Source organism: Chionomys nivalis, chromosome 4 (assembly GCF_950005125.1).
Source record: "Chionomys nivalis chromosome 4, mChiNiv1.1, whole genome shotgun sequence".
NCBI lineage: Eukaryota > Metazoa > Chordata > Mammalia > Rodentia > Cricetidae > Chionomys > Chionomys nivalis.
The window spans coordinates 21,492,218-21,517,631 of record NC_080089.1 but is presented as its reverse complement, the minus strand read 5'-3'; the positions used below and the strand labels follow the sequence as shown (position 1 = coordinate 21,517,631).

The 25,414-nt window shown below is 51.7% G+C and overlaps 2 protein-coding genes across 6 annotated transcripts; one reads left to right on the top strand and one right to left on the bottom strand.

Moving 5' to 3' along the window:
* Positions 1 to 141: 141 nt before the first annotated feature.
* Positions 142 to 11,132, bottom strand: Prkcsh (protein kinase C substrate 80K-H). 4 transcript variants are annotated; one of them, XM_057767739.1, is made up of 18 exons: positions 11,023 to 11,132; positions 10,568 to 10,716; positions 10,295 to 10,411; positions 9,306 to 9,401; positions 9,153 to 9,210; positions 7,759 to 7,876; positions 5,695 to 5,824; positions 4,048 to 4,132; positions 3,625 to 3,703; positions 3,047 to 3,133; positions 2,718 to 2,876; positions 2,548 to 2,644; positions 2,194 to 2,263; positions 1,791 to 1,880; positions 1,337 to 1,411; positions 1,151 to 1,250; positions 917 to 1,067; positions 142 to 456 (listed from the first exon to the last, which is right to left on the bottom strand). In XM_057767739.1, exons 2-17 carry the CDS (start codon positions 10,641 to 10,643, stop codon positions 921 to 923), a joined length of 1,584 nt encoding a protein of 527 aa, XP_057623722.1. In that variant the 5' UTR covers positions 10,644 to 10,716; positions 11,023 to 11,132; the 3' UTR covers positions 142 to 456; positions 917 to 920. The 4 variants fall into 4 exon arrangements, with proteins under 4 accessions (XP_057623722.1, XP_057623720.1, XP_057623723.1 ...); XM_057767737.1 differs by having other exon boundaries at positions 11,019 to 11,102; XM_057767740.1 differs by having other exon boundaries at positions 2,739 to 2,876; positions 11,019 to 11,102.
* Positions 11,133 to 11,556: 424 nt separating this feature from the next.
* Odad3 (outer dynein arm docking complex subunit 3) lies at positions 11,557 to 25,399 on the top strand. Of its 2 annotated transcripts, none has more exons than XM_057767736.1 (13): positions 11,557 to 11,901; positions 16,937 to 17,058; positions 17,139 to 17,216; positions 20,326 to 20,496; positions 20,582 to 20,683; positions 20,773 to 20,898; positions 21,707 to 21,829; positions 22,301 to 22,453; positions 23,341 to 23,501; positions 23,585 to 23,741; positions 24,396 to 24,548; positions 24,885 to 24,969; positions 25,113 to 25,399. In XM_057767736.1, exons 1-13 carry the CDS (start codon positions 11,667 to 11,669, stop codon positions 25,229 to 25,231), a joined length of 1,785 nt encoding a protein of 594 aa, XP_057623719.1. In that variant the 5' UTR covers positions 11,557 to 11,666; the 3' UTR covers positions 25,232 to 25,399. The 2 variants fall into 2 exon arrangements, with proteins under 2 accessions (XP_057623719.1, XP_057623718.1); XM_057767735.1 differs by having other exon boundaries at positions 22,298 to 22,453.
* Positions 25,400 to 25,414: the final 15 nt, after the last annotated feature.

The window sequence follows — 25,414 nt, the reverse complement described above, 5'->3', positions numbered from 1 at the left end:
CATCTGCCTCCTGTTCACACCCCAAAATAAAGGCAGACCTAGGTAGGCATGCTGGCCCATGCCCTGAGCGACTAAGGAAGGAGACAGCCTGAGGCTGGCCTCAACTATATAGACCAACGGGGAAAAAAGACACACAGCCAATACGGACGAGTCACATTTATTGTTCTGAGGTCACGTGTGAAGTCATCCACTCATCTCCTACCAGCTGGGAAGGCAGGGGTGAGGTGGAGCAGGGATTAACTCCCACCCAAAAATCCAAGGAGGGTAAGCTCCTTTATCCATCTCTGGAGGCCGCTGGGGCCTCAGCAATATGGATGGCTTGGCTAGCCTGGGCCAGAAGCGGGGCTTAGAGCACCACGGGGTTCCTGCTACCTGGAGAATGGCCAGGAACCCTGGGTAGGCAGGCCTTGGTCCATAGACTGCAGGATCAGTAGACAGGTTTCAGGCCTTGAAGTTCTAGGATGGAAGACAGAATTAGAAAGACGGAGGGCCCAGGACATGGGCTGGTGCAAAAGCAAGCACCCCAGCACTGGCAACCTAAATTATTTCTGGAAGATGTGGCTCAGCTGGCAGACTGTGTGCCTAGCACAGAAAGCCCTGGGTCAGTCGTCAGTACCTCGTACACTCGGCGTGGTGGGTGGCACAGTGGGCAGGACTGACAAATGCTCAAGGCCAATATGGACTACACAATATACTGTCTTTTTTGTTTTCGAGACAGGGTTTCTCTGTTTCTTTGGAGCCTGTCCTGGAATTCTACAGAGTGAGTTCTAGGAAAGCCAAGCAAGAATACACAGAGAAATGAAACCCTATCTCGAGAAACTATGAATGAATGAGAGAAAGAGCGAGAGAGATAGGAGCACAGGTTAAGAAAGTAGCAACACCCACACTAGAGCAGACAGAGACCCAGTCTCCTTACCAGGCTACAGCTCATCATGGTCTCCCTCAGTGGGTGCTTCTGGTGGCGGTTCTGGGCAGGCTGCAGGTGTCATCAGCTCCATGAGGTACTCACAGCGACTGGGCTCCGTGGTACTGGTCACCACAGTCTCTTTGCCACACAGCAGGCGCACCTGGGGATGGGGACAGAGCAGGAGCGATGCTGGGCTGGGCTGGTCCAGGCCCGGGTCCCCACAGCCCCAGGTCAGACACTCACTGTGGTTGAGCGGTTGGGGCCCTGCCAGCAGCCGGTGCCCTGCTCATACTTCATGGCACTGAACTTGTCATGATCGGGGCCAGCCCACGAGCCCCATGTGCTATGGGAGAGAGCAGGGGTGCTGAGTGCCTGGCCAGTGGGTAAGGTTGGGGGCAGGGTAAGGGCAACAAACCTCAACCCACTCACCCAAGGTTGGTTGGAGAGCCCCCATGTTTGGGTTTCTGGGAGACCAATTTGAAGGGGCAAAGCCGGTAGATGTACCTAAGGGCGGGGAGAGGAGCTGCTGAGTGACAGGCTTGACAGGTGGCTCACTGGCACTTCGATGCCCACTGACACTTCAATGCCCACTGACCCCTGGACCCTGCCTGTGTTCCCTTCTGGAGACAGGGTTAACATAGCCCAGGCTGACCTCAAACATGTTCAAGTAACTGAGACTGGCCTTGAACTTATGATCCTCCTTACACCCACCTCGAGCACGTGCCACTATGCCCAGTTTCATGAGGTGCTGGGGATGGAGCCGACTCAACTTGAGGTCCTCCTGCCTCAGTCCCCCAGTGATGAGATCTCAGATAGGTACTATAACTCTTGTTCGCCCAGTGCCCTCCTCCCCACCCCTCTCCCGACCAGTGCCAGGATGTACTCGTTGGTTGTGAGCTCGTAGCATTGGCTGTAGAGGTACGCAAACTCTCCATGGGGACCGAAGTCAAAGGAGATCTCTTGTTCCAAACTCCTGGAAAAACAGATCCGATGGTGAAGGGGGGCAAGGACACAAGATCCCCACACAGAAGAGTCCAGGGGAAGGGAGTGTAAGGACATGAGAGCCCCACACAGAAGGGTCCAGGGAAAGGGGCTGTAAGGATATGAGAGCCCACACAGAAGGGTTCAGGCAAAGTGAGGACATGAGAGCCCACACAGAAGGCCCAGCTGTATGTATGGTGGATAAACACAGGTTGTGCTTGGAGCCCTGCAAGAACCTGGCTGACACCTCCTCCGAGGAGCCGGCGGGAGACGGTCACCGGGCAGGAGGTGGCCTTGGGGCTCACCTGATGGACTCCTCCATCTCTTTCAAGGATCGTTCGGCTTCCTCAAACTTATTCCGGGCCTCTTGTGCAGCTGAGGGACGGGAGATGAGAGTGGGCCCCAGTTCCATGAAAGACCCAGAATGGGCCCCAGAGAATATGAAGGATAGGCTGACCAGCGCAGAGTGAACCTCCTGTCACTGACTCTCTAGAGTACAGGCCAGGGCTCCTGGGAGCCCGCAGGTTCCTGCCCTGTTGTGCACGTTTTACAAACAAGTGCGGCCCATGAGGAGGAGGACTCAGGGATAGAAACAGTAACTCCCCAGCAACACGGGCACTGCAGGGCCAGGGGTCCCTTCCCAGCAGGTCCCCACTCACCATCGATGACAGCCTGTGCCTCCTCATCATAGGGTGGCATCTTTTCCTCCTCAGTGGGGCTGGCAGGCTGTGGGGGTTGTAGAGGGGCTGGGGCCTCCTGGGGAGGGGGCAGGGTCCAGTTAGCAGGCAGCCCCACCCACCCATCTGCCCACCATTCTCCCAACACAAACCTTGGGTTTCTCCCCCTGCACCTCCTCCTCCTCCTCCTCTTCCTCTTCCTCTTCTGGCTCCTCCTCCTCCTCTTCTGTAGGTGGCAACACTGGTAGCTGCTCCTCTTTGGGCTCAATCACATCCGGAGCAGAAGGGGCAGGCACATCAGTGGGCAGCACCTGGCTCCCGGGATTGTAGAGGCCAATGCTGAGACCTCAAGGCTGGAGAACACTAGTTCCCAAGTCTGGGAGGGTTGGCCTCCATGGAGGACCGGGGACCAGCACGGGAGATGATATTTTTGTGAGGGGTTGGGGACAGGACCACTTCCCTTCCTCCTTTTCCCACAAACCTCAGAGCGGTACTTGTCCCTGATGGCAGCCCAGACACGGTCATAGAAGGAGGTAGAGTCAATCTCTGTGTCCCCACTGAGAAGGGCCTGTGTGCATTGGGGTAGGGTCAGGGTTAGGGCCCCCAGAGGCCCACACACCCTGCCACTCACAACTAGGGACCAGGCCACAGCAGATGGGTCAGGTACTATATGACCAGGAGGGACAACCCAGGCCTGAAGGAGGTCCCATGGGTTGGGAAGTAAGGGGACATCAAGACAAGACACAGGCATACAGAGGCACAGTGCCAGAGTGTGCTGCACCCTAAGCAAAGGTCCACAAGGGGCAGGGAAGGACCCGGTTTGCAGCAGAGATGGTAGAGGGGCAGAGCCAGGGATGGCAGGCAGAGAGAAAGACAGACTCCTACTTTGAGCAACAAGCAGAAGGTAAGTGGGATGAACAAGCCTGGGGACAGGTGCCATGCTGCCCTGGTACTAGTCTAGGGTTCTACCAGGCAGCCACAAGGAGCTCTCCCTAGAGGAGGCCTACCTTGACCCTCTCACCCTGAATTCACTCTAGGCCAAGGATAGGCTTGGGGTACCTGGGCCTCCTCTTCGGATAGCACTGCATCCCCATCTGTGTCCAGCTCCGGGTGAGTCTGTAGCTCTGCCACCGAGACCCTGAGTACAGAAAAGGAAGGGGGAGGCTTCTGTGGGATCTCTACACGTGTGAGGGCTGGGATGGGAGGGGCAGGGCCCAGCCACTTCCCACCCTCCCCTATAAGAGACCTAACTCTAAAGAGAGCCAAGGCAGAGCGGGTCCTAGACAACACCCACACCCTAGCCCTTCCATCTGCTTCTGCCCCACATGCCCCATGGTAGTGACAGCTCTCACCTGCCACTGCAAGGCTCCAGAGGCTGAGACAGGAGGACTATAAACCTGAGACCAGCCTGGCTACCTGACACGTCCAAGGCCAGGCTAGTCAGACTTGGGTGAGGAACTCTCAGTGGGCAGTTACACTTACACCCCATCCTCGTTGTCATCCAGTTCCTGGAAGGCACTGGCTGCCAGCTCCTGTTCCCGCCGGACCTTGGCAGTAGCTTGCTGCTCTGTAGAGGGGCATTCTGTCATGCTGTACCCTAAGTGGCCAAATCCCATCACCCCAAAACCTGCACAGAGTCCCACCGTGAGAGCAGTCTTACACTGAGCGCTGGGGACACGACCCTGGATTTAACAAAGGTCTGTGTCCTCTGGAGGGAGGACGAATTTGGGAACAAGCTGAGTAAGTGAAGGGCCACCAAGACGGTTCGGCAGATACAGAAGCTTGCCACCAAGCCTGACAACCTGAGTTCAGTCCTGAGCCCCACAAGATGGAAGGTGGGTACTGACTTCTACATGTGCACCATGGCACACACATACAAACAGATGTAAAATGTACGAACTGGGGCGGTGGGGAAAAGGCAAGTGGAGGTCTGGGCCAGGAAAGATGGGAAAGCGGAGGGACAAGACTGAGTCAGCAGATGTGTCCAGACCCCTGCCAGGGACAGACACTGCAAGAGCTCTAAGCAGCTGGCAGAAGAGCAATGTTTTCCTTCACACCTGGCTGGGCTGGAATTCTTAATCCATCTCCTAAGGGCTAGAACAATAGTCCCCAAGGACCGGCTCCTTCTTTATAATTCATTCATTTATTAGAGACAGGATCTCTCTTATGTAGGCCAAGTTTGTCTGGTATTTATAGTCCTCCTGCCTCAACCTCCCAGAGCTGGGATGACAGTTGTTGTGGCTGATGGAACAAGTATAACCAAATCTAAGATCAAGGTTGGGGCTCTACAGAAGAGTCTCCAGTGACCTCAGGAGGACGGCATCTCCTCAGAGATGCTCAGGTCATGTCAGAAAACACATGCATGTATCTAAGTTCATACTCTGTGTAGGCTGAAGGCTTAGCACAACAATGCACAGCAGTAGGGTCCCTGGTGAGGGGCCGGGCAAGGGTGGGCCAAGCACGATCAAGGCGCTACATCAGCCTCTACTACTGCAAGGGAGCCACACATTGCTGAGAGGTCAAAGGTCTTCAATTTGGGCTTGAGATTCCTGGAGGGAAGGTTCTAGGCACCAGACAAAATGCAAACAGGAATCTGTAGAGAAGGATCTTGCATCCAAGGCTACAAATTATTCTTACAGCTTTCCTAACTGATGGCCAATACAAAGTTAACTAGGCACACAAAGAAATAAACAATCATGGTAAGAAACAAATAAAATCACCGAGTGCAGAACATGGCGAGGCACACATTTCAAATCCAGTACTTGCGAGGCAGAGCAGGTGGACCCTTAGCAGTTCAAGGCCAGTCTAGTCTACATACTGAGTTCCAGACCATGTCTCAAAACATACCAACAAAGAAAAGCAAGCAAACAAATCAAAACATAAATAACCCAGGCATAGTAGTACATGCCTGTAATCTTGGCATCTAACATATATACAGGAAGATTAGGATTTCTAGGTCTTCCTCGTCTACATAAGAAAATTACGGCAGTCTGAGCTACATGAGACCCTGCCTCAAAGGGAAAGATGGGATGAGTATAGCTCAGAGGTAGCGCTCTTGGCCAGCAGGAATTAGAACTCCCAGCCCTGGTTCTTGTCTGGTCAGAGCTGCAGTGCTGCCCCACAGCATACCTTCCCACAGCTTCCGGTGCTGCTCTTTGGCCTCCTTCTCTGGCTTCTCTGCTTCTTCCTTTGCTAACCGCAGCATCTCTACCTGGTCTTCTAGAGACTTCTTTCCAGCCTGAAGTTCAAGCAGCTTACCCTGGAAGGAGAAGAGAAGGTGAGAGGCCAGCTCTGCTTAGGCCTGGTCCTCTCTTTGTCAAGTGCCTCTGTTCCCCAAGATCATTCCGAAACGCTTGCATCACAGTGTATCCCTACTTTACTCTGGTTCCCTTGATGTTCTGTGTGACATCAGCCCCTCCCTCAGTCCCACCTGTCACATCTCCATTATTTAAACTTTACCCCCCCCCCTTTTTCTTTGAGGAGAGAGACATGTGGCAATCAGATGACAACTCAAAGGAAATCAGTTTTCTCCTGTCCTGGGAAACAAACTCAGGTCATTAGGCTTGGTGGCCAAGGGTTTTTACCCACTGAGCCATCTCAACCCCCACACCCCGCCATCCTGAAACTCAAGAATAAGATTCAGACTCCTCCACCTGGAACACTTTCCATGGCTGGTGTGAATTACCTACAGATCTCCAATAATATGGCCCTTCCTCCAGGAAATCTTCTTCATTTCCTTCCCCCAAGATGGGTGACCACACAGAAAGCTCTGGATGCCCTGAGGTCCCTGAACGCCTCTACCCAGGAGCAAGGAGAGAACTTTCTAACGACCTAGCTCTAACATTCCCGAGGCAGGTGCAGGTCTGGTTCTAACCTGCATAGCACCAGGTACACCCTGGGCATCTACTTCTGTTCTGAGAAGCAACAGGGGCGGGAGTACAGAACAAGGGTGGAACACTTGCAGAGAATCCCCCAGTGAGGGGCTGGGGTGTGGCTCAGTGACGGAGCCCCTGCCTAGAGTCCCCCAGTTAGGGGCTGGGGCGTGGCTCAGAGGTAGAACCCCTGCCTAGAATCTGCCAGTGAGGGGCTGGGGTATGGCTCAGGGGTAGAAACCCTGCCTAGAATCTGCCAGTGAGAGGCTGGGGTGTAGCTCAGCAGTGGCAGAACTCCAATTGACAGCCTGGGGTTGTGGCTCACTACTAGAGCACCTGCCTAGCTTATAAGGCCCTGGGTTCCAGCCTCAGCACGATAATACAAGAAAGCACGGTGTGTGCATGGTGGCGCACACCTTTAATCCCAGAATTTAAGAGGCAGAGACAGGTGAAACTCTGTGAGTTTGAGGCCGGCCTTGTCTACATAGGAAATTCCAGGCAGGTCAGGGCTATATAGTGAGGCAGTCTCAACAAACAAATCAATTCAAGAGGGATGGGGGTGAGGGAACAGCGACAACAAAAAGGGCCCCAGGCAAGCTCTGGTGTAGAGATACAGAGAGGGCTCCCACAAAGTGTCATGGTGTGAGGCTTTTCTGCCAGGGTCAGGACCCCTCAGCCTGACCTCTCACCAGGATCTTCTCACCTCCCCTGGAAGGAAATGACCTCAACACTTGGCTTCCCCAGATCCCCTGAATTTGAAAGGGCAATCATTGTCCACTGAACAAAGCAGGGCCTTCCAGCCTCCTCAATTCAGAGAGATTCTCCAGTCACGGGGGTAGGAGAGAAGAGCCTGGGATTTTCTGTGGACAGGAACAGTCTGGAGTCCTGTCTCAGTGCACTGGGAAGCACCTCCCAGGCAGCGCTGCTGCTGAGCCATGGTGAGCCAAGCCAGTGGTGGGGAAGGGAGGGAGACACACAAGCCCAAGAATCCTCGAGTGCCTACCATACTCATTCAATCAAACAGTTTCTACTGACATTTAACTGAGGGATTTCCCCAGAACTAAGGTGTCACCAACCACCAGCCTGTTACAGTCAGTGAGGCAGGGGTACAAAGAGATGTTCTTCCTGTCTCCAGGAGTTAACACCTCTGGCTCGTAATCTGATAGCCTCTTATCTGGGAAGTGCTCAGTCAACCACTCATAAAGGAAGACACAGGCTCATCACAGCCCAGAGTCAAGTGTATACCCACGTGCATTTACCCACCCATCACTCAAGGACCCCAGGCCCAGGTCCTACCAATGCATCTCTTTGGGTCCCTCACCTGTTTCTCTTCCCGGGCTGTCTTCCACTCCTCAATGAGCATCTGCTTGAGGCGGAAGCCCTCTCGGGTGACCTCAGCCAGCTGCTGCAGGGACTCTTTTTCCTTACGACCCTTCTCTCTGGAGTAGACACACATAAGTACCACTAAAGACACTCAAGACCCACAAGCAGAATTGCCTTTTCCAGAAGGGCCTGAGTCACCTGCAAGTTCCACCCACACCCCCACGAACAATGCTAAGAAAGGTAAGGCACAGAAAGAGCCCTCTTCAACCTGCCCCTCCAAGTTCTTTTGACCAGAGGTCTCAGTTCTGTCCTTAAGAAGCTGGACAGTGTGCACAGCCTGCCCGTCCTTGGGATTACAGACAGAGCAGAAGTAGTGGGGGATGAATGGGCTTGGAAGCTATCCCTCAAACTGATCAACAGGCTCAGGCCAGTCATGGTGATGCACACCTTTAATCCCAGCACTTGGGAAGCAGAGGCCAGCCTGGTCTACAGAGAGTTCCAGGACAGACAGAGCTACAAAGAGAAACCTTGTTTCAAAAGAACGAAAGAGAGAGAGCAAGAGAAGAAAGAAATTAAAAACAAACAAGTGGGGGTGGGAAAAAATAAACCAAATATTGAGAATATTGACCCAATCAGAGCCCAAGTAGTTCTCAACCAGACATAAATCAAGTTGTTTCTCTTCCTGCACTGAGTTTCTCCTTTTTTCCCTAGGTTTTTTGAAACAGGGTCTCTGGAAACCCATGCTTCAGACTCACTGTATAATCAAAGACTCAACTCCTAATCCTCCTACCTCCATCTCCCAAGTGCTGTGATTATAGGCCTACACGCCTGTCCTAGCACCATCTCCCATCTTTTGAGCAAGTAAACAATGTCAACTGCTCATAGCTGGAGGGGATTCTGGTAATTAGAGTCCCAAGGGGCACGACCAGGGGACTCACAAAAGGACAAAAGGAGCCAAGATGGCGCAGGCTTGAAACTGCAGCATTAGGTTACGGGAGGAGGTGCTTGAGGCCAGGTTGATGGGGCACACTGAGAGAGGGCTATCTCTAACAAAGAAAGGAGGGGCTGGACAGACTTCACTTGCTGCTCTTCTAGAGGCCCCAATTTGACTGGTAACGGCAGCTCCTGGGGAGATCAGACACCCTCTTCTGACCTCTGTAGTTGACATGCATGTGGGTGGCATATACTCTACCTGCCTCCCCCCCAAAAAAGATAAAAATAAACCTCCTTCCAAGTGCTGGGACTGGAGGTCTGTGCCACCACACCCAGCAAATAAAAATTAATCTTAATAAGTAAAGTAAGAAAAAAAAAAAGACAATGAACCAGCCAGACTTCCAAGTAGAATGTGGTAAGGACCAGGGAACCCAGGGTGCTGCACCGCTACCCACCCACCTGCAGGTGTTCTCGCAGACACGGCCACTGTTGTACTCATCTGTCCCATCGCAGCAGTCTGAGGGAGAGGTGAGGGCAAAGATCAGAGAGGGCAGGGTCTCCTCCAGCTGGCACCTGCCTCCTTCCCCGGATCCCCAGAGTACCCTCACTTACCACACACCCCATCGTTAACCCGGCTGGAGGGGAGGTACAAGGGCTTATACCCAGTGTTGGTGCAGTGGAAACTGCCATTGGGGCAAGCGGCTGTGCCTGCAGAGAAAGAAAGTTTGCTGGATGTGTTCCAAGCCAGACACGTCTCATCTATTCATAGAAAGCATGAGAAAACCGGTGGAAGTGGGCTGTGGTGGTGAACGTCTGTAATCCCAGCAGCTGGGAGATAAAAAGCAGGGTCGGGCCGGGCGGTGGTGGCGCACGCCTTTAATCCCAGCACTTGGGAGGCAGAGGCAGGTGGATCTCTGTGAGTTCGAGACCAGCCTGGTCTACAAGAGCTAGTTCTAGGACAGGCTCCAAAACCACAGAGAAACCCTGTCTCGAAAAACCAAAAAAAAAAAAAAAAAAAAAAAACCAAAAAAAAACAACAAAAAAAAGAAAAACAAAAAAAAGGCAGGGTCGGTAGTTCAAGGTCATTCTCAGCTACACGACAAGTTCGAGGCCAGCCTGGGTTATATAAGAGTGTCTGCAAAACAAAATATACCAAGGACCAAGGGAAGAAACTATCTTCAGAGGCCTGCAACAGAACCTTCCAGTCTTCTGCAGCTTCTCCTAAGGCAACCCACCCCCAACTCCTCCTTAGCCTTCACCAGTACAATGCCATTCAGCCTTACTCCCCCTCCCACCTCTGAGAGGTGTCTGTGTTGGCTTTTCCTGGCCAGAGACCTTACCTCCTCCTGGAAGCTAGTCCGGGGTCCCACAATGCCATCTGATGACTTGGTCATAAACCTGAACATTTATTCTTTTACTTGGGAATGAAACCAGAGACTGAAACCTACAAATTCTACCAATGAGCTAACCCAAGCCAACAGGGATCTCATTCCTGTCCTCTGAGCAGAGAGCAACGGGAAGATGGGACCCTAATCCTTACGGGGCATCTGCTCTCGGCAGGCTCATTGAACGGGCAATGAGGAGATGCAGCAAAAGCTCACCAGGTTCATCTGAGCCATCCTTGCAGTCGCAATAATCATCGTTCACCTGATCGAATGGGATGGTGGCTGTGCCGTCCAAACACGTGAAAGGCTTAGATTCGTCATAGAAGTGATGATCTGGGGAGGAGAACAAGAGGCTCAGCCCAGATCTTCTTAAATAAATAAATACTACCTCTGTCCTATTCATTCACCAGTGGAAATGTTATGGGAAACTGAGGCAAAGGGAGGAAAACGCCCCTCTCGACCACCAGGCTATACACAAAGAGGACTCACTGCTGAGGGAAACACCCCGGGGTCTCTTAACCTCCACCGCCCAGCAGAGGGGTAACAGAAGCAGTAGCAGCAACATCCCGTCCGGGCCGAGACCGGAAGTGTGTTCGGCGGCAGGAAGCAGGCTGCAGGAAGATGTGCTATGTCCTCTCCTGTAGGAAAGGATGAAGCATCAGGTCATTGAGAGGGGTGCTTATCCAAAACTGGACTCACCACTGCTTCCCGGAAAGGAGGGCTCAACTGGCTGCCGAGCTGGAGGTGCAGGGCTAGGGGGTCTCCTCAATCCAAGCCAGTGGAAGTCTCAAAGGGAACTCAAAATCTTAGTTCTCTATAACGGGGTGAAGTGGGCAGCTCCCGCCAACGGACCCAAAGGATTTACAATCCCTCCACACCACCCTCCCTAATGCAACCTATAAGAAATTAGGGTGCCTTCCTCCCATTGCTACTTCATCACCTACACGAGGCCGAGACAAAGGTCAATAGCCACCGCACCAGTCTGGCTGAGCAGCCACGGTTCCTGCAGCAGAAAGAAAACGGAACGCTCTAGGATGCGTCACTTCCGTTTTGGCCGCCACGCTTGGGTAAAGGCAACTCGAGGACGCCATGTTGGGAGTGGCGGGGGTGCGGGTGCCGCAGCTGAGGCGGCCATCTTGAGTGGGAAAATGAAGACGGCCTTCGAGAGAACGGATCGGAAGTCTAGCGCTTAATGGCGGCGCAGTGTGCCTCCATCTTGGGAGTGGCGCGTCTCTGGCCATGGGGTGTGTGGCGGTGGGGGGGTGAGCACGTGACCGCTGAAGCGACCAGCCCCTTCGTCGAACGATCGCGCCGCTCTTTTGCTGAGCCTCCTTGTGGGACCGCCCCTCCGAGCCGCGCCAGCCAGTGAGAGCCGTGGAGTGTAACGCGAGTGGTTTCCTTGGGAACGCGGGCGGGGGGAGGAAGTTACTTAGCAACCGGGAGATGCTTAGAGGCCCCCAGCCTAGCAGTTAGCAAAAGTTCATTCCCAGAGCTCAGGGAACCTGGACTGAAGACGCCAACTTGTAGTTAGTTACTCTCCTACTCTTTAGAGGCTTCCTGACCTCAAGCCAACCTCAAGCCAATCACCATGACATCTCCTCTGTGCTGGGCAGCCGGGACCTATACTGTGACTAGCCAGGAGCAAGTTCCGACTCCGTCTTCCAAAGTCAAGGGCAGTAAGGTTCAGGGCCACCGAGGCAAAGCTTTGGGCCGGGCACAGGCCTGGCCTGCACAGCGTCTCAAGTCGGGAACTTCCTACCATTTGATGAAGTCTTCCATGCAAGCACAGATGCTTGAGTTACAAAGGAAAATCCAGCTGTTAGGTAAGATGGCTGCAGAAGACCCAGAAGGATCAGGAATCAATAGTGCTCACCCAGTCTTCTGAGTAGACACCCTGTGCCAGGCTTCACCAGTGGGAATCTACGTGACTAACTTTGAGATGCAAACATTCACATTGCCCGTACTTCTCGTTGCCTTTCTTTCACGTTTCACTGTAACCTTACCTCTTCTAAAGTGTTTATGTGTGTGTGTGGGCGGGGGGCAGGGGACAGATGCTGGAGTTCGTTTTTCTTGACTTATTTATTATTTTGTTTGAGTGTCTGTGGACCAAGTGAAATACTCTCAAAAACCAGGATCCGGCAGTGGGTCTCCTGGAGCGGTAGTTACAGGTGTTATAGACTGATTACTGTGGGTGTGAAGACTGACCTTCAAGCCCCCTGCAGGAGCAGCAAGGCTCTTAACCACTGAGCCATTTCTCCTGCCCAATTTTATTTATTTATTTATTTGTTTGTTTGTTTGTTGGTTGGTTGGTTTTTGGTTTTTTAAAACAGGGTTTCTCTATGTAGCCTTGACTGTCCTGAGACTTGCTCTGTGGAGCAGGCTAGCCTCGAACTCAGAGATCTGCCTACCTCTGCCTTTCAACTGTTAGGATTAAAGATGTGTGCCACTATGCCCAGCTTCTCCAGCCCAATTTTTATTTATTTATTAAATTATTATTTTTGAGACTTGGTCTCATGTGGCTCAGGCTGGCTTGAACTCTAAGGAAACCTAACTCCACCTCTTTGGTTACAGGCGTGTACCACGATGCCTGGATTATGAGGGACCGAGGCTGGGACCCAGGGCTTCATGCAGGCTGTTCAAGCACTTTGCTGAGTTACATCTCCAGCCCCAGGAGAGTTTGTTTCTCTTGAGTTTGAACCCTAGCTCTGCATAGTAGTTGTTAGCTCTAGGAATAATATAATTGTATTCAGTTTTTCCATCTATAAAATGGGCATAACCCTACAATATAGTGCTCAAAATTGATAAAATGCTCAAAATAGTGCGCATTGCTATGGTTAATAAGTGAACACTGGTGGCTCCCGTGGAGGAGATAGTGCTGCTTTTCCCGACCACTGAGCAAAGTCTGCAGACGTTTTGGACTATTGAATTGATGAGTGGGGGAGGCTACTACTTGGGTTTATTAAGCAGAGGCCAGGAGGAGGGTCTTACAAGTTATAATGCCTAATTACAGCCCCACAGCAAAGAACTATCAAGACCAGATATTGATTATGCCAGCATTTGGAAAACCCTTGTATACCGTTACTCTTATTATTAAAGTGTAATCTTAAACCGAGCTGTGGTGTTACACACTTTTTTTTTTTTTTTTTTTTTTTTTTTTTTGGTTTTTTCGAGACAGGGTTTCTCTGTGGCTTTGGAGCCTGTCCTAGAACTAGCTCTGTAGACCAGGCTGGTCTCGAACTCACAGAGATCCGCCTGCCTCTGCCTCCCAAGTGTTGGGATTAAAGGGGTGTTACACACTTTTAAGGCAGACAGATCTCTGTGAATTCAAGGCCAGCCTGGTCTACAAAGTGAGATCTAGGACAGCTGGCAAGAGCTACAACAGAGAAGCTTGTCTTGAACTCACTAAAATAAGAGGTAATCTTGCAGGCTGGGTGTGGTGGCTAACACCTTTAATCCCAAAACAGAGTCAGGCAGATCGCTGAATTTAGCTCCAGGCGAACGTGTGTGTGTGTGTGTGTGTGTGTGTGTGTGTGTGTGTGTGTGTGTGTCTTGAGAAGCAGGAGGATGAGGAGTGCAAGATCATCCATGGGTATGCATGCAGCAAGTCCAAAGCTAGCCTGGGCTGGGGCTCTAACCTAGCCCTGCTTGTGCTAGGCAAGCACTGGAGCACTTAGCTGAGCCTCACTGAACTTAATATTCTTTTAGTTAAAAAAAAGGTAAAGTACACCAGGCGCGGTTGCACACGCCTGTAATTGTAAAGTACACCAGTACACCAGGCATGGTTGCACACGCCTGTAATTGCAGTACTTGAGAGACTGAGGCTAGATGGTTGCCATGAGTTTGAGGATAGTATAGTCTAGTCTATCTATTGAGGTAAAAGCCAACTTGGGCCACAGAGTAAGATCCTGGAGGAGGGGAGAGGAGGGAGGAGAGAGACAGACACAGGAGAGGAGGGAGGAGGGTGAGGGGGGGAGAGGGAGAGAAGAGATTAGGAAGAGGGGAGGGAGAGAGGAGAGGAGGGGGAGGGGGGAGAGAAAGGAGAGGGAAGAGAGAGGAGAGGAGGGAGGAGGGAGAGAAGAGGAGAGGAAGGGAGAGAGGAGAGGAGGAGGGAGAGAGAGAAGAGGAGGGGGGAGAGAGAGAAGAGGAGGGGGAGAGAGAGGAGAGAAGGGGGAGAAAGAGGGTGGGAGAGGGGGAGAGAGAGGGTGGGAGAGAGGGAGAGAGAGAGGGAGGGAGGAAGAGCAAGAGAGAGGGAGGGAGGGAGAGAGAGGAGGGGGGAGAGTAAGAGAGAGAAAAAGGAGAGGAGGGAGGAGAGGGGGGAGAGAGAGAGAGAGAGAGAGAGAGAGAGAGAGAGAGAGAGAGAGAGAGAGAGAGAGAAGAAAGACCAAGGAATGTAGGTCAGCAAGATGTCCAGCAGATGAGGTTGCTTGCTGCAAAGTCTGAGTTAGTTCCCTGGGACTTTGACTTTCTGATCCTTCTCCTCTACTTTCCATTCTAAGAGAGTAAAAGAATGCACCAGCACACTAGAAATTTATGGGAGATTGCTCAGAGGTTAAGAGCATTGTCTACTCTTCCAAAGGTCCTGAGTTCAATTCCCAGCAACCACATGGTGGCTCACAACCATCTGTAATGGGGTCTGGTGCCCTCTTCTGTCCTGCAGGCATGCACACAAACAGAATATTGTATACATAATAAATAAATATTTTTTAAAAATTATGGGCAGGAGAGAAAAAATGGTTTTTTTGTTTGTTTGTTTGTTTGGTTGGTTGGTTGGTTTGGTTAGTTTTTTTTTCTGTATAGACTTGGCTGGCCTTGAATTCAGAAATCTGTCTGCCAAAGACTTTTGAGTGTTGAGATTAAAGCAGTATACCATACCCGTTTCTTTATTCATTTTTTTGCTTCTTGAGATCTTGAGATCAGACCCAGAGCCCCATGAAGGCTAGTCATGGGCTACAGCCATAGCCATATGGGTTTTGCTTTTTTAAAAAAATTAATTTAAAATTTTTATGCATATGAATGTTTTACCTAAATGTTTGTCTGTGTACCATGTGTGTGCTTGGTGCCTTGAAGGCCCCCAGAACTGAAGTTACAGACTGTTGTGAGCTGCCTTGTAGATGCTGGGGATCAAACCTCTGGCGGAGCTGTCCTCTTAATGACTGAGTCATCTCTCCAGTCTCTAATTTTTGCTTTTTGTTTGGTTGAGTTCTTTGTTTGTTTGAGACAGGGTTTCTCTGTGTAACAGCTCTGGCTGTCCTGGAACTCACTTTGTAGACCAGGCTGGCCTTAAACTCACTGAGATCTGCCTGCCTCTGCCTCCCGAGTACATCAGCACACCTGTTTAGCTCACATGGCTTTGACTGACATGGAATACTCATACATGTTGGTGGGATACAAAGTGGTATTTTAGGTATTGTATCATAACTAGATTGTGGTAGTTGACATCATCAGATTTGCTGATGTTATTGTGAAGGGCCTATGATCCTTTGTAGAGCTATTTGACAACACATGAGATGTTTTATAATGTACTTATTCCACTGTGCCTTAGGGCATTAGACTTCATCCCCTGCACCCAGCAAAATGTCCTCTCTCCACCATCAGGTACCATAATACTAACTGGGCTTAATGGTGCTTACCAGAGACTGAGGCAGGAGGATCCAGGCTAGCCTGAGATACGTACTGAGACCCTATGTAAAGAGATCAAACAAAAAACAATTTGTAAAAGGTCTTGAGTGCCAGGAATGATGGAACACACCTATCATCTCAACACTTGGGGCCTGGAGACAGGAAGATCAGGAGTTCAAAACCACCTTTGACTACATAGTGAGTTCCATACCAGCTGGGCTATAAGAGACTTTCTCTGAGAAAAACAAGACCAAAGTGGTGATGAAGTGATTGCTTCAAAATCTTGAAGACCAGAGTTTCCAATTATTACCTACGTAATAAACTGGGTGTTCTGTAAATGCCTACAATGGCAGCTCCTAGTTGGGTAGAATGGAGCCTCACTGCTTCCAGCCTAGCAGAGAGAGACTCCAGCCCAGCATTCACAGACTTTATCTCCAAAAGCAATGAGTAGGGGACTAGAGAGATGTCTCAGCAGTCAGGTCTGCACACTGTTCTTCCAGAACCCAGGTTCAGTTCCCAGCAGCTCCCTACTGCCTCTAACTTCACCAGCTCCAGGGGACTCCAGTCAGCTTCTGGCCTTGACAGGAATGCACACATGCACACACACTTAAAATAGTTCATGGTTTTATTTTTAATGATGTTTATGTGCTTGTGGGGGGGAGGGGAAGAGCCCAAGGAGGCCAAAAGAGGAATTCTGACCCCCTGGATCTAGAGTATAGGTGATTTTGAGCCACCATGTGGGTGTCAGAACTGAATGAACTTGGGTTCTCTGCAAGAAGAGTAATGAAGCCACTAAAATCAAATCTTTTACAAGAAGAAAGAGTGCGACGAGGGTGATACAGAGAACACCCATGTCTTCCTGGCCTCTAAGGGCACCGGCGCATGAGCCTCTCCACATGCATGTGTGGGTGTACTCGCACAACACACGCACTTCCTCCTCCTCCTCATGCTCTTTTTAAGCGAGAGCTCTGGGGCTGCATCTCAGGTGGTGGACTACTTGCCTGGCATGCTCTAACACCAGTTCCGCATAGACTGAGCATGGCATGACTGCACATCTGCCATCCCGGGGAGATGGATGGAGGAGGAGTAAGAGCTCAAGGCCAGCCTTGGCTATATGAGTTTGTGGCTAGCGTAGGCTACAAGGAACCCTATCTAAAACAAAAACAAAACAAACAAAAAACCCACCACCACCAAATAGGTCTTTTCTCTGGGAATGACAGTGACCCCTGTCTTCCCCAGAGGGTGACCGGAAGGCCTTTTATGAGAGCTCCCAATGGAACATGAAGAAGAACCAAGATACTATCAGCCAGCTTCAAGAGGAGACCAAGGCTCTCCACATGCAGTTAAAAGACCTGCTTCAGGTGAGGGTGCACAGGTGAGTGGAGGGTTTGGGGGGCAAACAAGTGAACTGAGGAAGTGACTGGTCTTCTCTCCTTGGCAGGGAGATTCCAAAGTGGTCCAGGCAATCATTCAGGAATGGAAGTCAGAGAAGCCTTACCTGAAGAACAGGACTTGTGAGGTTAGCTCCTCACCCAAACCTCTTCACTTTCTCCTCACCAACTTCTTGTCCTATTTTTGTATATGCAGTCTCGGGTCTCAGCATGGGTATGGAGGTCAGACAGTCACTTTTGGAAGTTGGTTCTCTCCTGCCATGTGGGTTTTGGAGAGGGAACTCAGACCATCAGGCATGGCAGCAAGCACTTTCACCCACTGAGCCATCATGCTGGTCTGTCATTATTACACACTGACCTTGTGTTTGATCCAGTGTTACCATTGGTGGCATTTTTGTGATTAAGCAAAGTGAGCCCTTCCAAGAAGGTATGTCTTAGTGGAAGGCTGACAGGTGTTGAGTGTGAGGGGTGTGTGCTTCTGTTTCGAGCACGGGAAAGCTCAAACAGGAGTTGAAGGCTAGCCTGGGCTATATAGTAAGACCTGAAACCCTGGGTTGTGGGAGTCAGTATCAATCTGGAAAGATGGCTCCATAGTTAACAGAACATATTGTTCTTGTCAAGAACCCAGATTGGATTCCAAGTACTCACTTGAGGCTGCTCACAACTGGCTGTAACTCTAGCACCTAATCTAATGTCTCTGGCCTCTTATGGCACCGCACAACACATTTGTACACACCCAAACTCATCCACGTAATTAAATATGAAATATATCTTTAAAAAAGAAAGAGGAAAGGGCTGGAGAGATGGCTCAGAGGTTAAGAGCACTGTCTGCTCTTCCAAAGGTCCTGGGTTCAATTCCCAGCAACCACATGGTGGTTCACAACCATCTGTAATGGGGTCTGGTGCCCTCTTCTGGCCTTCAGGCATACACACAGACAGAATATTGTATACATAATAAATAAATAAATAAATATTTTAAAAAAGAAAGAAAGAAAGAAAGAAAGAAAGAAGGAAAGAAAGAGAAAGCAGGGCGATGGTAGCACATACCTTTAATCCCAGTTTTTGGGAGGCAGAGGCAGGCAGATTTTTGTGAGTTCAAGGCCAGCCTGGTCTACAAAGCCAAGTTCCAGGATAGCCAGGACTTTTGCACATGGAAACCCTGTCTTAGAAAGAAAAGAAAGAAAGAAAGAAAGAAAGAAAGAAAGAAAGAAAGAGAGAAAGAGAGAAAGAGAGAAAGAGAGAAAGAGGGAGGGAAGGAGGGAAGAAAAAAGGAAGGAAGGGAGGGAGGAAGGGAGGGAGGGAGGAAGGGAGGGAGGGAGGAAGGGAGGGAGGGAGGGAGGGAGGGAGGAAGGGAGGGAGGGAGGAAGGGAGGGAGGGAGGGAGGGAAGGGTAGAGAAGCTGAGCGCTGAGACCAAGGGCTAAAACTGGGAGAATAAAAAGGCTGTAAAAGAGGTAAACTCCCAGGGCACTGCTTGTTTCTCCAGTTCTGACCAGCTCTTGTATCAGGAGTTTGATCGGGCCTCTGTCTGCCTCCCTCCTGAGGAGCCCAGACTTTCACCTGAATGGCCTTCCTGCAGCTGCTCCCTCTCCAGGAGGCCAGACAGGACTTCCAGTGTTGTCTTCTTGGACACGGGCACAGCAGCTAAATTTGCTGATATCGAGGCCACCACAGTGGTGTGGCCAAAGCAGAGCCTGGCATTGGAATGGTGTTTGGCAACTTGATTATTGGTGATGCCAGGAACCCACCCCTTGAGCAGATCTCCTGTTCCATTTTGGGCTTTGCCCCTGTCTGAGGCCACAGGGCTCTTCTCTTTAGCGATCACCTTCCTCATCCTCTTCCCATGTGAGGCTTTGTGGGGTCACCCAGCTGACTACATGCCAGTCCAGTGCTGTGCTGCACATGCTCAGCTTTCCAGTTTGGGGAGCGGGGAGAAAAGAATCCTTAAATCTTTACAAATCTAGGCTGGAGGCTGAAGCAATGGTTCAGTGGTTTAGAGCACAGAGCACCTGGGTGCCACTCCCACCTGTCTGCATGGTCACAACTGTCTGTAACTCCAGTTTCAGGGGGTCCAATGCTGCCTTCTGGACTCCTGGGGCATCAGACACAAATGGTGCACAGATATACATGCAAACAACACACTATTACACTTAGAAATGAAATGAAAATAAAAACGTAAAACCGTGACGGGAGATAAAATAGGAACCTGGGGAGATGACTCAGTCAGCGATAAGCTTGCTGTGTAAGCCTAATTCCTATCTCTGGAGCCCATGGAAAATCTGAGTGTGGGCTGGAAAGATGGCCCAACAGAGAAAAGTGCTTACTGCCAAGCCTGGGGACCTGAGTTTGTCTCTGAGCCCAAATGGTAGAAGGGAAGAACCAACTCCCTCCCACAAGTTGTCCTCCGACCTCCACATGAGGTCCAGGTGTGGTTGCATGCACCTGTCATCCCAGCACTAGGGAAATGAAGAGGAGGCTGCACAGAGCTCTCAACAACAAGTCTAGTGACCCAGCCAGCTTCAGGTTCAGTGGGAGACCTTGTCTCAAATCAAAGTTGGAAAACAGTAGAGAAAGATACCAGACATTGACCTCTGACCTCTGTGTACATAGGTGTACCTGCTCTCTCTCTCTCTCTCTCTCTCTCTCTCTCTCTCTCTCCCTCTCCCTCTCCCTCTCTCTCTCTCTCTCTCTCTCTCTCACACACACACACACACACACACACACACACACACACACACACGAAGGAGCTGAAAGTGTAGCTCAACAGGTGGAATGCTTCCCTAGCACACATGAAGCCCAAGCCCCAGCTGATTTCCAGAGCCTCATTAGATGGAGTTCAACGGTACAGCAATATGATCGCGACACTCAGGAGGTGCAGGCAGAAAGGTCAGAAGTTAAAGTTTATCTCCAGCTGGATACAGAATTTGGAGCCAGCCTAGACTACAAAGACCATGTCTTTAAAAAAATGTAAAAGAGAGCTGAGACTATAGATCAGAGATATAGCCGCTGTCCAGCTGTGCAAGGTTTGACTTCCCCTGCACACACACACAGAGAGAGAGAGAGAGAGAGAGAGAGAGAGAGAGAGAGAGAGAGAGAGAGAGAGAGAGAGAGAGAGAAAGTGCTGGATGCCAAGGGTCTGGAAGTCAACTAGGAGACCAGAGGGACAAGGACTTCTGGGAGAACCAGGACTCAGGTCCTTGGGAAGGGCAAGCTGAGGTTCTGCTCTCTGCCCTCCCCAGGAGGCCCTGGAGCACCTGGAGCACCAGCTGAGGGATAAGACGAACCAGCTGAATGCTTTGCGACACCAGGTGACGCTGCGACAGAAGCGTCTGGAGGAGCTGAGGACGCAGCACAGCCTGCACCATCTGGAGACGACGGAGGTGCAAGACAACAACACAGAGGCTGCCAAGGTGGGGCTTGCCGAGGGCTACAGGGGCCTTGGGGGAGGCGTGAGTGGTGACAGAAGGGACCCAGCCTAGCCTGCTGTCCCTCTAGACCATGCGCAACCTGGAGAACCGGCTGGAGAAGGCCCGGATGAAGGCAGAGGAAGCAGAGCACATTACCAATGTATACCTGCAGCTCAAGTCTTACCTCCAGGTAGGGACACTTTGGAGAGAGCAGTAGGTGAGGAGGGCAGGCCTGGCCGGGGACAGCAGTCTCAAGCTTTCCCTCTCTCCATGTGCCAGGAGGAGAGTCTCAACCTGGAGAACCGGCTGGACTCCATGGAAACTGAGGTGGTGAAGACCAAGCATGAGGTAGTGGAGCTGAAAGTGGTGAATCAAGAGGCTCTAAATGCCCGGGACCTCGCCAAGGTACTAATCTACCACCCCAGGATAGAGTGGGGAGGGGCTCTGTCACAGCTGCCAATATTATAGGACAGTATAGAGCACAGTAACCACATCCAGGTGCGATGACACGCACCTTTAATACTCATGCACAGAGACAGAGGCAGGCGAATCTCTGTGAGTTCCAGGCCAGCCTGGTCTACATAGAGTTCCAGGACAGCCAGGGCTACAAAGTTAAAAACAACAACAACAAAAATAAAAAACCATCAACCACTCCACCAAAGTCTAACTTGGAGAACAATGAGTTTATTGGGCTTCCTTGCAGAGCGTGGCTGAGGAGTTTCGGTGTGAAAGTCACATCTCTAGAGTTCCGTTCCTAAGTCTCCTCACCTATCCATTGTAACCTGGGGAGGGGTCTTGTGAATCTTGTTTTTTTTTTTTTTTTATTTTCGAGACAGGGTTTCTCTGTAGCCTTTTTTGGTTCCTGCCCTGGAACTAGTTCTTGTCGGCCAGGCTGGCCTCGAACTCACAGAGATCCGCATGCCTCTGCCTCCCGAGTGCTGGGATTAAAGGCGTGCACCACCACCGCCCGGCGTGAATCTTGTTTCTTGAGCCTTGTAAGTTTCACCGACTTCCTGAGTCTCGAACCGCCCTCTCCCTCTAGGAGGGAGTGTTCAATTCAGAGAAAATAGCAATGGAGCACCAAAGGCTCAGGGAATTCTAGTCAGAATTCAGTTGTCTTTAAGTCTTTCCCAGCAGTTGTACTGCTGCGGCATTGCCTGGGGATGCTCCCCGTCTATCCTGGATAGATACCAGGTGCCCCTGCCTGCCCTAGAGCCAGCTGCAGTACCTGGAGGAGACTGCCATCCGGAACCGCAAGAAGCGCGAATACTTCATAACGGACTGCAAGAAGCGGGCGGAAGAGAAGAAACTTCTAACAGAGCGCATGGAGCGCAAGGTGTGCACTCCTAAGGGTGCAGGGCTTGGCCACTCAGACCAGACAGCCTCAGCCTTGCCTTACCCCACATTCTGACCGAGCTCTCCCTCCTCCTCTCATTGTCCTAATCTCGCCCCCTCCCTGACCTCGCCCCCCACAATCGCACCTCATCCTCCTTTCCTGGGAGAGGCCGCAGCCTGCAGCCCTGCCCTGACTGTCTGAACCTCTCCTCATCCTGCCCCATTTAATTTGGACGCTTTTGTTCCAAATCCGACTGGGGCTCTAGCCCACCCCTTTCCGGAGGCCACTCCTTCTATGACCCTGCTTCCTTACTCTGGTTCTGAGGCCACCTCTCTGAGTCCTGCAGGGATAACCATATCTAGACTGTTCCTCACAATCCAAGCTAAGCCAGATCCTCTCCTGACCTCTGTCCCAAGCCCTGTTTGGAATTGACTTTGATGGTAGCCTTGACTGTCCCCCACCCTCAAGCAGACGCACCGAGAGCATGTCCTGCTACAGTCAGAAGATACCATCCAGGACCACCAGCGGCACAAGGAGGAGGAGCTGAAGCAGCGCTGGGGCATGTACCAGATGGAAGTGATGTTCGGCAAGGTCAAGGATGCCACTGGAGTGGCTGAATCGCACGTGAGTGCCCCAGGTCTGCGCGTGAGCCAGGAAAGGCTTCCAGGATGGCGGAGCTGTCCACATCAGCCCTTAATTTCTTCCATTCTTCCACTGTGCTAACTTGTTTGGTATGTAAGTTTTGGGAGCTTTATTTTTCAGGTCCTGTTTCTCAGATCATCACTGTATGGAATGATCTAGAATACAGTGGACTGCCCAGTATTGCCCCTAACCTTGGAATCCCAGCCCTGCTCTGTGTCTCCCTCCAGCGCCTGATCCTGCTTTAGAATACTGACCCCCCCACACACACACACACCCAGTCAGTTTCTCCAGTTTGGGTTCTCTGTACCCAGTTACCCCTGGAAAGCCGTTAATCCCCAGGCAATCTGGGCTCTGGCTGGAGGTCAGCCGTGAACTCATTCAGCGGTACGAGAACCCCTTCAGAAGTGGGTCCCAAGCTGGTGAGATGGCTTGGCGGGTAAAGAAGATGGCTCTCGAGCCTGACAACTCGAGTTCCTGGGCCCGGCGTGGTGGGAAGTGAGAGCAGACTCATCCAAGTTGCTTTTTGAAATCCACACATGTGCCGCGGCACACACACACACAAACGGCCGGGAGGCCTGATCACACACACCCTAGAGGCACAGTGTCTTTGTGCTGTTGAGCGAGATACCCACTCAGAACTTGCTGGCACAGGGATTTTTGAAAGGTGTTCACTCTGCTGCCTCCCGCATGCTGATTTTAGCTGACTCAAACATAGACAGGAAAGGGTGTGGGGAGAAGTATAGCCTTGAAAGAGCTGGCAGACTGACCCACACAGTCCTCCTTACACACGGCTGTGTAACACTGTTAGAGTCAGATCGCCCTCGAGCCTCTCTTGACCCAGGCTCTGACCAGAAATGGGTGGCCCTCAGGCGGTGGTGCGAAGGTTCCTGGCCCAGGATGAGACCTTCACGCAGTTAGAGACTCTCAAGAAGGACAATGAGCAGACGTTGGTGAGGTTGAAGGAGGAGAAGCAGCGGCTCCAGAAAGAGCTGGAGAACCTCAAGTATTCCGGGGATGCCACACTGGTGAGGTGAGGCCTCAGTGGCTGAGGGAGGCCTGGGGGACGCTGGAGTTAGCCGCCTGTTAGCTGCTGAACCTCCCGGCTCCCGGCAGTCAGCAGAGGCACCGCGACTCGATGCAGGAGACACTCAAGAAGGAGGAGCAGCGACGCAATGTCATCCAGGAGCAACTGGATCGCACCTTGCGAACTCTCCAGTTGGCCAAGGACTGCCTGGAGCACTTGGCCAGCAAACTAAACCACGTGATAGTGGTAGGTCCCCCTCCCTGGGAAAGATCTACCCCTAGTGATGCTCCGCCCCTGGGGGGGGCGCCACCCAAGGAGATCTGCTCCAGTGGCCACTGTCCCTGGGAGGCCCCACTGCAGAAAGCCCCACCCCGTCCCTGGCAAGCCCTGCCCTCATCCTCCCAGAACATCAGGTTGAGTTGAAGTGCCACACAAGCCACAGGATTCCTGCCCTGTGACTTCGTTTAAGGAAGAAAGTTTGACTCCTCGCATCACTATCCGGGTTCCACATTCCTGGGGAAGTCCCCATTTGCTCAGGCTAAAGCTGACTCCAAGCGCAAAGCCAACCATCCCCAACCCCAGTTCAAAACTTAAGCAGCCCTTCTCCAGACTCCTGCGAAGAAAGTCCCACCGTGTCTGCAAGAGCGCCAGTTCTTTAGAAAGCCGCCCTCACAATGGCCTAGCTCATGTATTAATCTCAAAGAGACCTCCCATCCTTTGAATAGAGCTCAAGTTCAAAGGCTCTGACTTCAAGGCGAGGCTTTAATTTTAGAGGACCTGCCTGTGGATGGACTCTTTGCAAAGCTCTCCCCTCCCTGGGAAAAGCCCCACTCATGGGTGAAGCCTGTCCCCTCACAGGGACCTCGCATCTCTCAGCTAACTTAGCCTATCCCCCTGCAGGATAATAGCCTCTTGGCAGGAAAGTTAGACCCGGACACAGAGGACTATGTGTCCAATCTGCTGGTCGTTGTCGAGGAAAAGTTGCTGAAACTACAGGGGCAAGTAGAGAGCCATGACATACCAGAGATGCTGCGACACATCACAGAACGAGAGGTGCAGCAGCAGTTTCAAGGCTGGGGGCGGGGTGGAGAACCAGAGGGCACGCTGAGATCCCAACAGCAGGTGGGGTGAGGGGTGAGCTTCTTCTCCAGAGAAGAAAAGCTGGGACTGGTTGGATCAGATGGCAGGACTGGAGAACCTGGGATGACTCTAGACAGGTCTACAGGCAGGGTCCAGAGACCAGGCCTGAGTGACAGTCGTCGGCCTGCTGGGGAAGAGTATGCAGGAGAGTGGACAGTGGTCTCTCCTAGAATCCGGGCACTATCTGGAATGTGGTGGGAGGAGGAACAGCTTTGCTTCAGTCCCACACCTCTCTCCTGCCTCCTGTAGTTCCTGGCCACGTTAGAAGGAAAACTGCCCCTCTACAACACCCGCATCCTTCTGCCCGTTGCCAGTGTCAAGGACAAGTTCTTTGGTCAGTGTGCGCCAAAGGGAGATGGATGGGAGGGAGGAGGTGGCCTTAGGTCAAGGCCAAAGAGGAGGTGCATGGTGTGGTGAAGTCTGGGAAAGGGAAAAGAAACGACCTCTTACCCTCCCACCCACCATGCTTCCCTGCAGATGAAGAGGAGAGTGAGGAGGACGACCGTGATGTGGTGACCCGCGCTGCCTTCAAGCTTCGTTCCCAGAAATTAATCGAAGCCCGCAGTAAGAAGCGCAGTAGGTCGCGCAGGTCCTAGACTGGCAGTCACATCCCTTCGGATGCCTCCTGGCCTCTAGGGAGCCCTCCCACCCTCTGGAGCTACCTACCGGTGTGGCCTCGAGGCTCCTTCAAGGGCTGAAGGAGGCTTGACGTGGGAGCACCTCAGGCCGGCAGCGCCTGGAGGAGGAAAAAGGTTGAGCCAGAAGTTCCCACAGTAAAT